The sequence below is a fragment of the Oncorhynchus tshawytscha genome, linkage group LG17 (assembly GCF_018296145.1).
Source record: "Oncorhynchus tshawytscha isolate Ot180627B linkage group LG17, Otsh_v2.0, whole genome shotgun sequence".
Classification (NCBI taxonomy): Eukaryota; Metazoa; Chordata; class Actinopteri; order Salmoniformes; family Salmonidae; genus Oncorhynchus; species Oncorhynchus tshawytscha.
Window position 1 is genome coordinate 24,717,128 of NC_056445.1, and position 17,556 is coordinate 24,734,683.

General features: G+C 47.2%; 1 protein-coding gene across 1 annotated transcript in view; it reads right to left on the reverse strand.

Annotated features, from left to right (window-relative positions):
• Window positions 1-17,556, reverse strand: part of LOC121839793 (staphylococcal nuclease domain-containing protein 1-like) — a 283,991-nt gene that overhangs the window by 83,283 nt on the left and 183,152 nt on the right. The window contains exon 4 of the mRNA XM_042300487.1: window positions 5,398-5,524. Within this exon, the coding sequence (XP_042156421.1) occupies window positions 5,398-5,524 (127 nt within the window). The remainder of the gene's footprint in view (window positions 1-5,397; window positions 5,525-17,556) is intronic.

Below are 17,556 nucleotides of genomic sequence, written 5' to 3' on the forward strand. Positions count from 1 at the left end.
AGACTGGTGCTCTCCATGCACAACATGATTAACAACAGACTGGTGCTCTCCATGCACAACATGATTAACAACAGACTGGTGCTCTCCATGCACAACATGAGTAACAACAGACTGATGCTCTCCATGCACAACATGAGTAACAACAGACTGGTGCTCTCCATGCACAACATGAGTAACAACAGACTGGTGCTCTCCATGCACAACATGATTAACAACAGACTGGTGCTCTCCATGCACAACATGATTAACAACAGACATGCTCTCCATGCACAACATGATAACAACAGACTGATGCTCTCCATGCACAACATGATTAACAACAGACTGATGCTCTCCATGCACAACATGATTAACAACAGACTGGTGCTCTCCATGCACAACATGATTAACAACAGACTGGTGCTCTCCATGCACAACATGATTAACAACAGACTGGTGCTCTCCATGCACAACATGATTAACAACAGACTGGTGCTCTCCATGCACAACATGATTAACAACAGACTGATGCTCTCCATGCACAACATGATTAACAACAGACTGATGCTCTCCATGCACAACATGATTAACAACAGACTGATGCTCTCCATGCACAACATGATTAACAACAGACTGGTGCTCTCCATGCACAACATGATTAACAACAGACTGATGCTCTCCATGCACAACATGATTAACAACAGACTGATGCTCTCCATGCACAACATGATTAACAACAGACTGGTGCTCTCCATGCACAACATGATTAACAACAGACTGATGCTCTCCATGCACAACATGATTAACAACAGACTGGTGCTCTCCATGCACAACATGATTAACAACAGACTGATGCTCTCCATGCACAACATGATTAACAACAGACTGGTGCTCTCCATGCACAACATGATTAACAATAGACTGGTGCTCTCCATGCACAACATGATTAACAACAGACTGGTGCTCTCCATGCACAACATGATTAACAACAGACTGGTGCTCTCCATGCACAACATGATTAACAACAGACTGGTGCTCTCCATGCACAACATGATTAACAACAGACTGGTGCTCTCCATGCACAACATGATTAACAACAGACTGGTGCTCTCCATGCACAACATGATTAACAACAGACTGGTGCTCTCCATGCACAACATGATTAACAACAGACTGATGCTCTCCATGCACAACATGATTAACAACAGACTGGTGCTCTCCATGCACAACATGATTAACAACAGACTGGTGCTCTCCATGCACAACATGATTAACAACAGACTGGTGCTCTCCATGCACAACATGATTAACAACAGACTGGTGCTCTCCATGCACAACATGAGTAACAACAGACTGATGCTCTCCATGCACAACATGATTAACAACAGACTGATGCTCTCCATGCACAACATGATTAACAACAGACTGGTGCTCTCCATGCACAACATGATTAACAACAGACTGGTGCTCTCCATGCACAACATGATTAACAACAGACTGGTGCTCTCCATGCACAACATGATTAACAATAGACTGGTGCTCTCCATGCACAACATGATTAACAACAGACTGGTGCTCTCCATGCACAACATGATTAACAACAGACTGGTGCTCTCCATGCACAACATGATTAACAACAGACTGGTGCTCTCCATGCACAACATGATTAACAACAGACTGGTGCTCTCCATGCACAACATGATTAACAACAGACTGGTGCTCTCCATGCACAACATGATTAACAACAGACTGGTGCTCTCCATGCACAACATGATTAACAACAGACTGGTGCTCTCCATGCACAACATGATTAACAACAGACTGGTGCTCTCCATGCACAACATGATTAACAACAGACTGGTGCTCTCCATGCACAACATGATTAACAACAGACTGATGCTCTCCATGCACAACATGATTAACAACAGACTGGTGCTCTCCATGCACAACATGATTAACAACAGACTGGTGCTCTCCATGCACAACATGATTAACAACAGACTGGTGCTCTCCATGCACAACATGATTAACAACAGACTGGTGCTCTCCATGCACAACATGATTAACAACAGACTGATGCTCTCCATGCACAACATGATTAACAACAGACTGATGCTCTCCATGCACAACATGATTAACAACAGACTGGTGCTCTCCATGCACAACATGATTAACAACAGACTGGTGCTCTCCATGCACAACATGATTAACAACAGACTGGTGCTCTCCATGCACAACATGATTAACAACAGACTGGTGCAACATGATTAACAACAGACTCTCCATGCACAACATGATTAACAACAGACTGGTGCTCTCCATGCACAACATGATTAACAACAGACTGGTGCTCTCCATGCACAACATGATTAACAACAGACTGGTGCTCTCCATGCACAACATGATTAACAACAGACTGGTGCTCTCCATGCACAACATGATTAACAACAGACTGGTGCTCTCCATGCACAACATGATTAACAACAGACTGGTGCTCTCCATGCACAACATGATTAACAACAGACTGGTGCTCTCCATGCACAACATGATTAACAACAGACTGGTGCTCTCCATGCACAACATGATTAACAACAGACTGGTGCTCTCCATGCACAACATGATTAACAACAGACTGGTGCTCTCCATGCACAACATGATTAACAACAGACTGGTGCTCTCCATGCACAACATGATTAACAACAGACTGGTGCTCTCCATGCACAACATGATTAACAACAGACTGGTGCTCTCCATGCACAACATGATTAACAACAGACTGGTGCTCTCCATGCACAACATGATTAACAACAGACTGGTGCTCTCCATGCACAACATGATTAACAACAGACTGGTGCTCCATGCACAACATGATTAACAACAGACTGGTGCTCTCCATGCAACATGATTAACAACATGATTAACAACAGACTGGTGCTCTCCATGCACAACATGATTAACAACAGACTGGTGCTCTCCATGCACAACATGATTAACAACAGACTGGTGCTCTCCATGCACAACATGATTAACAACAGACTGGTGCTCTCCATGCACAACATGATTAACAACAGACTGGTGCTCTCCATGCACAACATGATTAACAACAGACTGGTGCTCTCCATGCACAACATGATTAACAACAGACTGGTGCTCTCCATGCACAACATGATTAACAATAGACTGGTGCTCTCCATGCACAACATGATTAACAACCGACTGGTGCTCTCCATGCACAACATGATTAACAATAGACTGGTGCTCTCCATACAAAACAGGAGTAACAATAGACTGGTGCTCTCCATACAAAACAGGAGTAACAATAGACTGGTGCTCTCCATGCACAACATGAGTAACAATAGACTGGTGCTCTCCATACAAAACAGGAGTAACAATAGACTGGTGCTCTCCATACAAAACAGGAGTAACAATAGACTGGTGCTCTCCATACAAAACAGGAGTAACAATAGACTGGTGCTCTCCATACAAAACAGGAGTAACAATAGACTGGTGCTCTCCATACAAAACAGGAGTAACAACAGACTGGTGCTCTCCATACAAAACAGGAGTAACAACAGACTGGTGCTCTCCATACAAAACAGGAGTAACAATAGACTGGTGCTCTCCATACAAAACAGGAGTAACAATAGACTGGTGCTCTCCATACAAAACAGGAGTAACAATAGACTGGTGCTCTCCATACAAAACAGGAGTAACAACAGACTGGTGCTCTCCATACAAAACAGGAGTAACAACAGACTGGTGCTCTCCATACAAAACAGGAGTAACAACAGACTGGTGCTCTCCATACAAAACAGGAGTAACAACAGACTGGTGCTCTCCATACAAAACAGGAGTAACAACAGACTGGTGCTCTCCATGCAAAACAGGAGTAACAACAGACTGGTGCTCTCCATACAAAACAGCCAAAGGGAGATTAGGAAGTACGAGTGAACAAGAATATAAAAAATAATAATAAATCCCAGACACTGCATCTCACAGATGGCTCTTTTGAAAGCTCTCCTCAACTATCGCTGGCGGATGCGAAAACGTAAAAGTTTTTTTTCCCAGAAGTTGAGTGAGGGGAGAGGGGGAGGGAGATGATGAGCTGTCCACCTGGCTAGGGAGGGGTGAGTCTCTATTTTTAATATCAGTTTGGCATTTCCCTTCTCTCCCTCTCCTTCCCACCATCTCTCTCTCTCTCTCTCTCTCTCTCTCTCCCTCTCTCTCTCTCTCTCTCTCTCTGTCACCTCCTTGATGGGGCCCAAAGTCATAGCAGACACCCGGTGGCGCCCACCCGACGCACTTCGCCTCCGCGACTACCATCTGTCCCCGCCACCATCTGTAAACTTCACCAGCAACATCCGGTGTACCGGCTGGGTTGACGAGGGCTCAACACCTCTACAAAGCTCTGTTCTAAAAGGGGCCCTGTTAAAAACCAGGGCCGTTCAGGAGCCATGACTTTGTGATGTCCCTTTTATGGCTGGGCAGATTTAAAACCAGAAACAGTATGAACAAAGGGTAGATAAATAGGTAGGACGCTTTGTATTTTGGAAAGTTGATACCTGGCCTTTACAAACGTCATAAGTCTCTATAAGAATAGATCCAGGCAAAAAGCCAATTAGAGAGGGTGTGGGTGACTCACATCCAGGTTAAGGGCGGAGCTTATCTGTTGCTCTAATACGATCCTCTAATGTACATGAACCCAAACGCCAACTATTAGCTCCGACTTGGGCACTAGTCATAAGGAAAGGGGATGGATTGGGCACTAGTCATAAGGAAAGGGGATGGATTGGGCACTAGTCATAAGGAAAGGGGACGGATTGGGCACTAGTCATAAGGAAAGGGGATGGATTGGGCACTAGTCATAAGGAAAGGGGACGGATTGGGCACTAGTCATAAGGAAAGGGGACGGATTGGGCACTAGTCATAAGGAAATTGGGGGGATGGATTGGGCACTAGTCATAAGGAAAGGGGATGGATTGGGCACTAGTCATAAGGAAAGGGGATGGATTGGGCACTAGTCATAAGGAAAGGGGATGGATTGGGCACTAGTCATAAGGAAAGGGGATGGATTGGGCACTAGTCATAAGGAAAGGGGATTGATTGGGCACTAGTCATAAGGAAAGGGGATGGATTGGGCACTAGTCATAAGGAAAGGGGATGGATTGGGCACTAGTCATAAGGAAAGGGGATGGATTGGGCACTAGTCATAAGGAAAGGGGATGGATTGGGCACTAGTCATAAGGAGAGGGGATTGATTGAGCACTAGTCATAAGGAAAGGGGATTGATTGTAGGACCAATAGCTCTCTCTTTAACAGAAAGATGAGTTCCAAGACCTCAACATAGGGTCAGGTATTTTACTACACATTCAAATGGAGACATTGCAGCACCATGTGACAGAAAGACAAAACACGTACCACTCTCCGTCGGAGGAGAAATTGGCAATGCAGTAGTCCCCTCGGCGGGCAGCGTACGAGCCCTCCACTGGGGGCTGGGCGGCGATCTCTGCCCTCATGGTCTCCATCAGGTTCTCCAGCTGGGTGCCTGAGGGGCGGGGAGAGAGAGGGAAGAGGAGGAGCATGGAATGCTTCACTTTTGGTCTCTGTTTGAATACATTGAGTCCATTCATGTTAGCATAGAGCCTGGTTGGATTACTTTGTCAGTAAATGTAAAGTACTTGGAAAACACATCTCTTCCTTGCAGTAATCACTGATCTACCATGATTGGATAGGTGAAAGTGATGGTTCCACTACAATGCTTTAACCAATAACGTCACATTAAATCAGTGATTTGTCCAAGGACAAGCGATAGGTGACAGGGAGACATTTTCAATGTCTACAAACAGGCCCGTTGACTAGATGCCAACGGCGTTAGTATTTGGCTCATATCCCATGTATCCCTGTTGAGCCATACAGCGCTCTGCCCCAAAATGGACGCATGATCACAGTAACCACAATGGGGAAATTGGTCATCTCCGTTTCCTGTAGTAATTATCACTGCATTAGCACCATGTCACAAATACTAAATAATCCTATTTCTACTAGCCTTACCTTCAGCGGAGACAGTCATAACTAAAACAGCATGAGTAAAAAGACAGCGCTCTGTGATGTGTTTACCAGTCACCAACCCATCATCCTGTATGGGAGAACTATTAGGTGGAGATGCCAGACAATGTGGCGGTGGATAATATCCATGTTTTGAAGAGGATGATAAGAGCGCCAGGCTGTGTGGATTCAGACTGCAATCACTAGTCCAGTGATTTGCGCTCAGCAGTAACAAATGGCTAGCTGTCACGGCTGATGGCTCGGAGTGTGTGTGAAGAGGTATGGGATGTGTGTGCGTAAGTGTGTGAGAGAGAGTGTGAAGAGAGTGCAGATCGCTTACTCCAGCTAGTTTAGCAAAGTGCCCGATGTTGAAATTACATGGTGATTTGTTGACAACCTATTCCCATTGATTTCCCCTTGGGCCTTGGGCAATGTAACAACCAGGGCTATACACTGACTCAATAAAAAAAGAATGCCCCTTCGTCTGCACAGCAAGTGTGTGTGTGTGTGTGTGTGTGTGTGTGTGTGTGTGTGTGTGTGTGTGTGTGTGTGTGTGTGTGTGTGTGTGTGTGTGTGTGGGGAGGCTGGACATGGAAACATTCTCAACGATTGATGAAAAAAGTAATTATTTCAAAGACGGCAGAGAAAAGCAGCACTAAAAGCAAGCAGACAATGCTATAATTGCTGGGGGGGAATTGTGTCCGCCACAAACATACAGACGTTCACACACAATGGCACCGCATATATGACATACACACACAGATCAGTGCAATCTGTGTAATCTGTGTAATCTGTGGCCCGTGAGCTTGAAGCATTACGGAAATGTAACATGGATGGGCTCCTCCACTGCATTACCAACGCTACTGAACGGGGGGGTGTGTGTGTGTATTGGAGGGAGGTGTGTGTGTGTGTATTGGAGGGAGGTGCGTGTGTGTGTGTGTATTGGAGGGAGGTGTGTGTGTGTGTGTATTGGAGGGAAGTGTGTGTGTGTATTGGAGGGAGGTGTGTGTGTGTATGTGTATTGGAGGGAGGTGTGTGTGTGTATTGGAGGGAGGTGTGTGTGTGTGTGTGTGTGTGTATTGGAGGGAGGTGTGTGTGTGTGTGTGTGTGTGTGTATTGGAGGGAGGTGTGTGTGTGTGTGTGTATTGGAGGGAGGTGTGTGTGTGTGTGTGTGTGTGTGTATTGGAGGGAGGTGTGTGTGTGTGTATTGGAGGGAGGTGTGTGTGTGTGTGTGTGTATTGGAGGGAGGTGTGTGTGTATTGGAGGGAGGTGTGTGTGTGTATTGGAGGGAGGTGTGTGTGTGTGTGTGTATTGGAGGGAGGTGTGTGTGTGTGTGTATTGGAGGGAGGTGTGTGTGTGTGTGTGTGTGTATTGGAGGGAGGTGTGTGTGTGTGTGTGTGTGTGTGTGTATTGGAGGGAGGTGTGTGTGTGTGTGTATTGGAGGGAGGTGTGTGTGTGTGTGTATTGGAGGGAGGTGTGTGTGTGTGTGTATTGGAGGGAGGTGTGTGTGTGTGTATTGGATTGGAGGGAGGTGTGTGTGTGTGTATTGGAGGGAGGTGTGTGTGTGTGTATTGGAGGGAGCTGTGTGTGTGTGTGTGTGTATTGGAGGGATGTGTGTGTGTGTGTGTGTGTGTATTGGAGGGAGGTGTGTGTGTGTGTGTATTGGAGGGAGGTGTGTGTGTGTGTGTATTGGAGGGAGGTGTGTGTGTGTGTATTGGAGGGAGGTGTGTGTGTGTGTGTGTATTGGAGGGAGGTGTGTGTGTGTGTGTATTGGAGGGAGGTGTGTGTGTGTGTGTATTGGAGGGAGGTGTGTGTGTGTGTGTATTGGAGGGAGGTGTGTGTGTGTGTGTGTGTATTGGAGGGAGGTGTGTGTGTGTGTGTATTGGAGGGAGGTGTGTGTGTGTGTATTGGAGGGAGGTGTGTGTGTGTGTGTGTATTGGAGGGAGGTGTGTGTGTGTGTATTGGAGGGAGGTGTGTGTGTATTGGAGGGAGGTGTGTGTGTGTGTGTGTGGGGGGTTGTGATCAAACAAACACCTCAAAGGCAAAGCCACATTAAACGAACGAACAAGCCACATCTCACACACACACACCACTGTTCCCTCCCTCCCCCCAACAGATCAGAGCTGTTATTGTGATTCTATTCCGGCCTGCATCAGAGCGTTTGTTTAAAAACACGAGGGAATATTAAGTTCAAAAGAGAGTGAGCAGCCAGCTAGCTCTTAGCCAGCTACCTTCACATGATGTCATGTACGTTAAACAGGAGAGTGAAAACAGGAGGCTTGCGGGGGGGGTTAGGGGAGGTAAGATAAGAGGGGAGGTGGGGGTGGGGGTGTGAGAGGGGGTGTGTGTGTTTGTTGTGGGGTTTGGGGAGAGGAACGTGGCGTCCACACTCCTCACTGCTCATCCACTGGCACCCTGATGGCTAATGACTACTGTTTGAGGGGAGTGAGGAGCGCACAGACACACACACAAACACACGCTTGAGAAAGGCATCCTCAATGTTTTGTAGGAGCAGCAGATTTAAGGAAACACGACAGATCAACAACCCTCCCATCTATCCCAGAGGTACAGCTCAGATCAACAACCCTACCCCCCCAACCCTCCCATCTATCCCAGAGGTACAGCTCAGATCAACAACCCTCCCATCTATCCTAGAGGTACAGCTCAGATCAACAACCCTACCCCCCAACCCTCCCATCTATCCCAGAGGTACAGCTCAGATCAACAACCCTACCACCCCAACCCTCCCATCTATCCCAGAGGTACAGCTCAGATCAACAACCCTACCACCCCAACCCTCCCATCTATCCTAGAGGTACAGCTCAGATCAACAACCCTACCCCCAACCCTCCCATCTATCCCAGAGGTACAGCTCAGATCAACAACCCTACCACCCCAACCCTCCCATCTATCCCAGAGGTACAGCTCAGATCAACAACCCTACCCCCCAACCCTCCCATCTATCCCAGAGGTACAGCTCAGATCAACAACCCTACCCCCAACCCTCCCATCTATCCCAGAGGTACAGCTCAGATCAACAACCCTACCCCCCAACCCTCCCATCTATCCCAGAGGTACAGCTCAGATCAACAACCCTCCCATCTATCCCAGAGGTACAGCTCAGATCAACAACCCTCCCATCTATCCCAGAGGTACAGCTCAGATCAACAACCCTACCATCTATCCTAGAGGTACAGCTCAGATCAACAACCCTACCCCCCAACCCTCCCATCTATCCCAGAGGTACAGCTCAGATCAACAACCCTACCCCCCAACCCTCCCATCTATCCCAGAGGTACAGCTCAGATCAACAACCCTACCCCCAACCCTCCCATCTATCCCAGAGGTACAGCTCAGATCAACAACCCTACCCCCCAACCCTCCCATCTATCCCAGAGGTACAGCTCAGATCAACAACCCTACCCCCCAACCCTCCCATCTATCCCAGAGGTACAGCTCAGATCAACAACCCTACCATCTATCCTAGAGGTACAGCTCAGATCAACAACCCTACCCCCCAACCCTCCCATCTATCCCAGAGGTACAGCTCAGATCAACAACCCTACCACCCCAACCCTCCCATCTATCCTAGAGGTACAGCTCAGATCAACAACCCTACCCCCCAACCCTCCCATCTATCCCAGAGGTACAGCTCAGATCAACAACCCTCCCATCTATCCCAGAGGTACAGCTCAGATCAACAACCCTACCATCTATCCTAGAGGAACAGCTCAGATCAACAACCCTACCCCCCAACCCTCCCATCTATCCCAGAGGTACAGCTCAGATCAACAACCCTACCATCTATCCTAGAGGTACAGCTCAGATCAACAACCCTACCCCCCAACCCTCCCATCTATCCCAGAGGTACAGCTCAGATCAACAACCCTACCACCCCAACCCTCCCATCTATCCTAGAGGTACAGCTCAGATCAACAACCCTACCCCCCCAACCCTCCCATCTATCCCAGAGGTACAGCTCAGATCAACAACCCTCCCATCTATCCCAGAGGTACAGCTCAGATCAACAACCCTCCCATCTATCCCAGAGGAACAGCTCAGATCAACAACCCTACCCCCCCAACCCTCCCATCTATCCCAGAGGTACAGCTCAGATCAACAACCCTACCCCCCAACCCTCCCATCTATCCCAGAGGTACAGCTCAGATCAACAACCCTCCCATCTATCCCAGAGGTACAGCTCAGATCAACAACCCTACCCCCAACCCTCCCATCTATCCCAGAGGTACAGCTCAGATCAACAACCCTACCCCCAACCCTCCCATCTATCCCAGAGGTACAGCTCAGATCAACAACCCTACCCCCAACCCTCCCATCTATCCCAGAGGTACAGCTCAGATCAACAACCCTACCCCCAACCCTCCCATCTATCCCAGAGGTACAGCTCAGATCAACAACCCTACCCCCCAACCCTCCCATCTATCCCAGAGGTACAGCTCAGATCAACAACCCTACCCCCCAACCCTCCCATCTATCCCAGAGGTACAGCTCAGATCAACAACCCTACCATCTATCCTAGAGGTACAGCTCAGATCAACAACCCTACCCCCCAACCCTCCCATCTATCCCAGAGGTACAGCTCAGATCAACAACCCTACCACCCCAACCCTCCCATCTATCCTAGAGGTACAGCTCAGATCAACAACCCTACCCCCCCCAACCCTCCCATCTATCCCAGAGGTACAGCTCAGATCAACAACCCTCCCATCTATCCCAGAGGTACAGCTCAGATCAACAACCCTACCATCTATCCTAGAGGAACAGCTCAGATCAACAACCCTACCCCCCAACCCTCCCATCTATCCCAGAGGTACAGCTCAGATCAACAACCCTACCATCTATCCTAGAGGTACAGCTCAGATCAACAACCCTACCCCCCAACCCTCCCATCTATCCCAGAGGTACAGCTCAGATCAACAACCCTACCACCCCAACCCTCCCATCTATCCTAGAGGTACAGCTCAGATCAACAACCCTACCCCCAACCCTCCCATCTATCCCAGAGGTACAGCTCAGATAAACAACCCTACCCCCCAACCCTCCCATCTATCCCAGAGTTACAGCTCGTGACGGCCGCATTACCGTAGTAGCGCACCACGTCCGTTGCCGTAGTTGCGGCTGTGCAGCGCTCTGGCTGCCGGCGGAAGATTTATTCATCTAATTAAAAAAGTTTGAGAGAGAGCGTCTTCCTGCTTCCCCAGCCAGGAGTAGTAGTGGTAATGGTGCGAGTGTGCGTGCGTCTTTGCCTGGGTCGCGCGGCGTGCTCCACTTTGGGCCCAGAGAGATTTGATTAAATAATAAATAAGCTAAGAGGGAGTCCTCTCCATTCGCTATATAAAGCTTTAATGGAAACACTTCATTTAACCTAATTAATACCAGTGGCCTGGCATTACTGTGGAGGGGAAGGTACAGGAAGGAGGTAGGGTACAGAACACATGATGTAGCAGAGGCCTGGCATTACTGTGGAGGGGAAGGTACAGGAAGGAGGTAGGGTACAGAACACATGATGTAGCAGAGACCTGGCATTACTGTGGAGGGGAAGGTACAGGAAGGAGGTAGGGTACAGAACAAATGATGTAGCAGAGACCTGGCATTACTGTGGAGGGGAAGGTACAGGAAGGAGGTAGGGTACAGAACACATGATGTAGCAGAGACCTGGCATTACTGTGGAGGGGAAGGTACAGGAAGGAGGTAGGGTACAGAACACATGATGTAGCAGAGACCTGGCATTACTGTGGAGGGGAAGGTACAGGAAGGAGGTAGGGTACAGAACACATGATGTAGCAGAGACCTGGCATTACTGTGGAGGGGAAGGTATAGGAAGAAGGTAGGGTACAGAACACATGATGTAGCAGAGACCTGGCATTACTGTGGAGGGGAAGGTACAGGAAGGAGGTAGGGTACAGAACACATGATGTAGCAGAGACCTGGCATTACTGTGGAGGGGAAGGTACAGGAAGGAGGTAGGGTACAGAACACATGATGTAGCAGAGACCTGGCATTACTGTGGAGGGGAAGGTACAGGAAGGAGGTAGGGTACACAACACATGATGAGATCACTGTATGTACTCTATGCCATAAGAATTCAGGCCTGAAATACTGTGATGATAACCCACTTTGTACCGTTCAAGAGCCACAATGTACACACAGCCAAAACACACAATGAGACTGAGTACACACTCGTAGACTAACTCACAAAAAACATGTTGGAGAGCACATGCGCGCACACACCCCAAACGTAATAACTCCAGACAGACCTGTAATCTCTGTAGTATGCAATAATAACCAAAATGTACACATACAGTGCCTTCGAAAAGCATCCAGACCTTGACTTTTTCCACATTTTGTTATGTTACAGCCTTATTCTAAAACGGATTAAATAGTCTTTTCCCCTCATCAACCCACAGGTGGACACAATACAGCATAATGAATGACAAAGCAAAAACAGGTTTACAGACATTTATGTAAATGTATGCAATAGAAATAACTGAAATATGACATTTACATAAGTATTCAGACCCTTCACTCAGGACTTTGTTGAAGCACATTTGGCAACGATTACAGCATAGAGTCTTATTGGGTTTGATGTTACAAGCTTGGCACAGCTGTATTTGGGGAGTTTCTCCCATTCTTCTCTGCAGATATTCTAAAACTCTGTCAGGTTGGATGGGGAGCGTCGCTGCACAGCTATTTTCAGGTCTCTCCAGAGATGTTCGATCGGGTTCAAGTCCAGGCTCTGGCTGGGCCACTCACGGACATTCAGAGACTTGTCCCGAAGCCACTCCTACATTTTCTTGACTGTGCTTATGGTCGTTGTCCTGTTGGAAGGAGAATCTTTGTATGATGTCCTGATCGCTCTGGAGCATGTTTTCATCAATGATCTCTGTACTTTGCTTTGTTCATCTTTTCCTCAATCCTGACTAGTCTCTCAGTCCCTGCCGCTGAAAAACATCCAAGGCTTGACACTGCCACTACCATGTTTCACCGTAGTGATGGTGCCAGGTTTCCACCAGACGTGATGCTTTGCATTCAGGCCAAAGGAGTTCAATCTTGGTTTCATCAGACCAGAGAATCTTGTTTCTCATGGCCTGAGAGTCTTTAGGTGTCTTTTGGCAAACTCCAAGCAGGCTGTCATGTGCCTTTTACTGAGAAGTGGCTTCCGTCTGGCCACTATCATAAAGGCCTGATTGGTGGAGTGCTGCAGAGATGGTTGTCCTTCTGGAAGGTTCTCCCATCTCCACAGAGAAACTCTGGAGCTCTGTCAGATTGACCATTGGGTCCTTGGTCACCACCCTGACCAGGCCCTTCTGCCCCAATTGCTCAGTTTTCATAGAGCTGGCCACCTGGACAGAGTCTTGGAGGTTCCAAACTTCTTCCATATAAGAATAATGGAGTCTTGGTTCTTGGTGACCTTGTATGTTGCAGACATGTTTTGGTACCCTCCCCAGATCTGTGCCTCAACACAATCCTGCCTTGGAGCTCTACAGACAATCCCTTCCACCCCATGGCTTGGTTTTTGCTCTAACATGCACTGCCAACTGTGGGATCTTATATAGACAGGTGTGTGCCTTTCCAAATCATGTCCAATCAATAGAGTTTACCACAAGTGGACTCCAACCAAGTTGTAAAAACATCTAAAGGATGATCAATGGAAACAGGATGCACAGGAGCTCAATTTCGAGTCTCATAGCAAAGGGTCTGAATACTTATGTAAATAAGGTACAGTTGAAGTCAGAAGTTTACATACACTTAGGTTGAGTCATTAAAACTAGTTTTTCAACCACTCCACAAATGTCTTGTTAACAAGTTGGCAAGTCGGGTTGGGCTGGCGGGTTGAAATATGAATGTCATGTGTTTGTTTGGTGGGGTGCTATCCTCAGATAATAGCATGGTTTGCTTTCGCCATAAAACCTTTTTGAAATCTGACACGTTGGCTGGATTAACAACAAGTGTAGCTTTAATTTGGTGTATTGCATGTGTGATTTCATGGAAGTTTAATATTTATAGTAATTTAATTTGAATTTGGCGCTCTGCCATTTCACCGGATGTTGTCGAGGGGTTCTGCTAGCGGAACGTCTAGCCATAACAGGTCTAAACCTGTTTTCACTTGGTCACTATGGGGCATTATGTGTAGATTGATGAGGAAACAAATTAATTCAATCCATTTTAGAATAAGGCTGTAACGTAACGTGGAAAAGGGAAGGGGTCTGAATACTTTCCGAAGGCACTGTAGGCTATGCTACATCCTATCCTATGAAAATCAGGGCAAGCACACAAACCCAAGAGTGGCCGGTGTGCTTATGAAACACTAATGTTAACCCTACCTTACATGTTCTCCTATGAGAGCCATCCTCCAGGCCAGTGTCCTCATATAACACCAGTGGGGTTTAAAGCCATCCATGAGGTCATATGGCTGAGGTTACATAAGGAACAGTAGATCAGTACACGGCCGACAGCATCCCAAATGGCACTATATTCCCTATGTAGTGCCCTATCAGCCCTGGTTAAAAGTAGTGCACTATATAGGGAATAGGGTAACATATGGGAAGCAGTCATCTCTATGGATCACTGATTTCACAGTGTAATTTCACTACTTGGTAGAAGCCTTAGATTCCCTCTAATTACAGTCGGGTCAGATTGTGTCAGACACTGTACATCTAATGTCTCTCACTCTGAAGGTGGATGTGGAGGATAAAGACGTTGGTGAGGGAGAAGGAACAGGGACCGTGTCTGTTACAGTGAACCTGCAGTCATGTTGATATTGACCAGTGAGGTTATGTTTCTTGGTGATGGTTGTAGGCTGTTCACAGAGAGGACTTAGTGCACACATACATAGTATACATACACACTTCAATCCTTCTTCATTTCAAGTGCCATCCTGATTTAGTGGTGAACTTAAGCCTCTTAACTACTACATATTTCTCTGTGGTTTTGCTATCCATTATATAACACACACACACACCACAGGGCCAGGTGAGAGAGAACGACGACACTTGGTATTAGATTCAGCATGCAGCATTGGGGTTCTGCAGCATTAGAATCTCCCTACCTACTGCCAGTCAGTTTATGGCTGGTCATTTGCTGTGCAGGCATCTTGGCCCAGTGTGACCTGTAGTGGAGGGCACTGCTTTATTACACCCATCTATGCATTCAGATTCCCTTCCAGGTGTAGGCTTGGGCGGTAATGCACACACAAGGGAATGGGAAAGCGCTCACGCACGCACGCACACACACACACACACACACACACACACACACACACACACACACACACACAGAGTGAGAGGAACGAAGACAAATACTCTAGCACTCTCCAGCAAACAGACACACAGAGAGAGAGAGAGGAATGAAGACACATACATTAGCACTCTGGCAAGCATAGATGCACCCCCCCCCCACACACACAGGTAAACAAACAGGCAAAGTGTTCCTTTTTTCAGCTTGAAAGAACATCATTCCAACCCAACCGATGTGTAAAAAACATAAAACAGCCTACATCTCCCTCTGTCTGTTTGCACACACTGCAGAGAAATCTAAAGATAAACCCTGTGAGTGTCCAGTGAACCGACGCCTACGGTTGGTTTCCTGCAACATGCATCTCTGCAAATCCAAATCAGGCTAGAAGAAATACCAGGAGACGTAGGTACTACTACTATACTACGTAGGTACTACTACTATACTACGTAGGTACTACTACTATACTACGTAGGTACTACTACTATACTACATACTACGTAGGTACTACTACTATACTACGTAGGTAGTAAGGAGAATCCCAGTTCCCAATTCCACGTTGGTTTGAAGAAAAAAAAGACAAATCTATGAATTTGCAGTCTCAGTGTAAGAGGCTAATGGGTCTCCAGTGTGACAGGCCTCGCTTTGTGTATTTGCTAGTGAGCAAAAACACTGATCCACATAAAGTGAAGACTGTTCCAGATCTCTTTTCTCCTCCTTCCCTCTCTTTTCTCTCACTCTGTTCTGTAATTTGTTTATGCGCCATTATGGCTGCAGCTGTTGGTAAATCATATGTAATTACATTGTAAATGCCCCGCGTGGAACGGAGAAAGCAATTAGGCTTTAGAGAAGAGAAAATGATTTTAGTTGGGGTTGATTAAAATGGCATTTGGCTGTGGTGTGGCGAATGAGGCGTACTAGCGGAAAGACAACAAAAAGCAATGAAAACACTGGATCATGTTGTCCTCTGCACTCGACCGAAGGCCACGCGGAATCCTATCTGACCAAATCATTACCATCAACAACGGAGATCATCCCATCCAGAATGAAACAGAAGACCAGAGAACAGATTAAAGAATCACTGCTAAATGGTTACTAAAAAGCTGGGATAATTCCAATTCCCTTCCCAAATGAAGAAATTAAACACAAAATCACTGTTAAGCATTTTCCAAATGATGCAGAAACTCTAATTCAGGACACCCAAAGAGAGAAAATGGGGAACAGAAAACCAAGAACAGGAGAAGCGCAGAAAGAGGCAACATTTCACCAGCTGTAATCAGCTCAATATTCAAATGTATGAGATGCACACAGCGGCATCTAGAAAGGAGCACACCCAGGGAAATGTGTAACTAACCTAAAAACAACACTTATTCTGGGAGGTCTCAGAAGACTCTCATTTCCATTTAGTACATGTTGTTCTTGGCGTCTTTATCAGATCTGCTATATAGGCACTGGTGTCTGAACTAGCTTATATTAGCAGTTGTAACGCTGCCGCTTCTGCCGTGTGCATATGGTGTGTGTGAATGTGTGTGTGCACGGGCAGTCTGAATGATGACACCGGGCTGAGGCACACAGTGCTAACTCTACCTTCTGCCGTGTGCATATGGTGTGTGTGAATGTGTGTGTGCACGGGCAGTCTGAATGATGACACCGGGCTGAGGCACACAGTGCTAACTCTACCTGCTAGTTTGGCCTGTTAAACATGCATGAGGTTTGGACAGGCTTCATCCTCTGGGGGACGGCGGCCTGTGTTAAAGAACTTCCAGGTGGGAACGGGAACAACACTGCTGATTACACACACACACACACACACACACACACACACACACACACACACACACACGAGAGCTGAATGATAACAGACAACCTACCTCAACACAGACAGAGGAGGTACTGGAGATGCAGGGGGAGAGATAAAATGGCTTTATGGGGAGCAATTTACTCCTCTTTTGGGCACCAGTTGGGAGAAAGTGTCGGCAGCCGCTGTGCGTGGAGCGAGGCCGCCATAACAAACAAATGATGGCAGAGCCTCACTAATACCCACTCTGCCTGTGGAAGAGCGTTTCAGAGTCGCATCGCACACTCTCCCTCTCTCAATCTATCTCTCCCCCTCCTGGCAGTCGGAGAGGGGGCCCTCTCCACCAAATTACAGTTTCTGTCATTTGAAAGCCCAGAAGAGACAAAGAGGCAGCATCTGTGACTTTTCTCCTGCGCTCTACACTCCCATTGAGGCCTCGTCGAGTGAGGCTAATGTGGATTTTCACCCAATATGCCCGG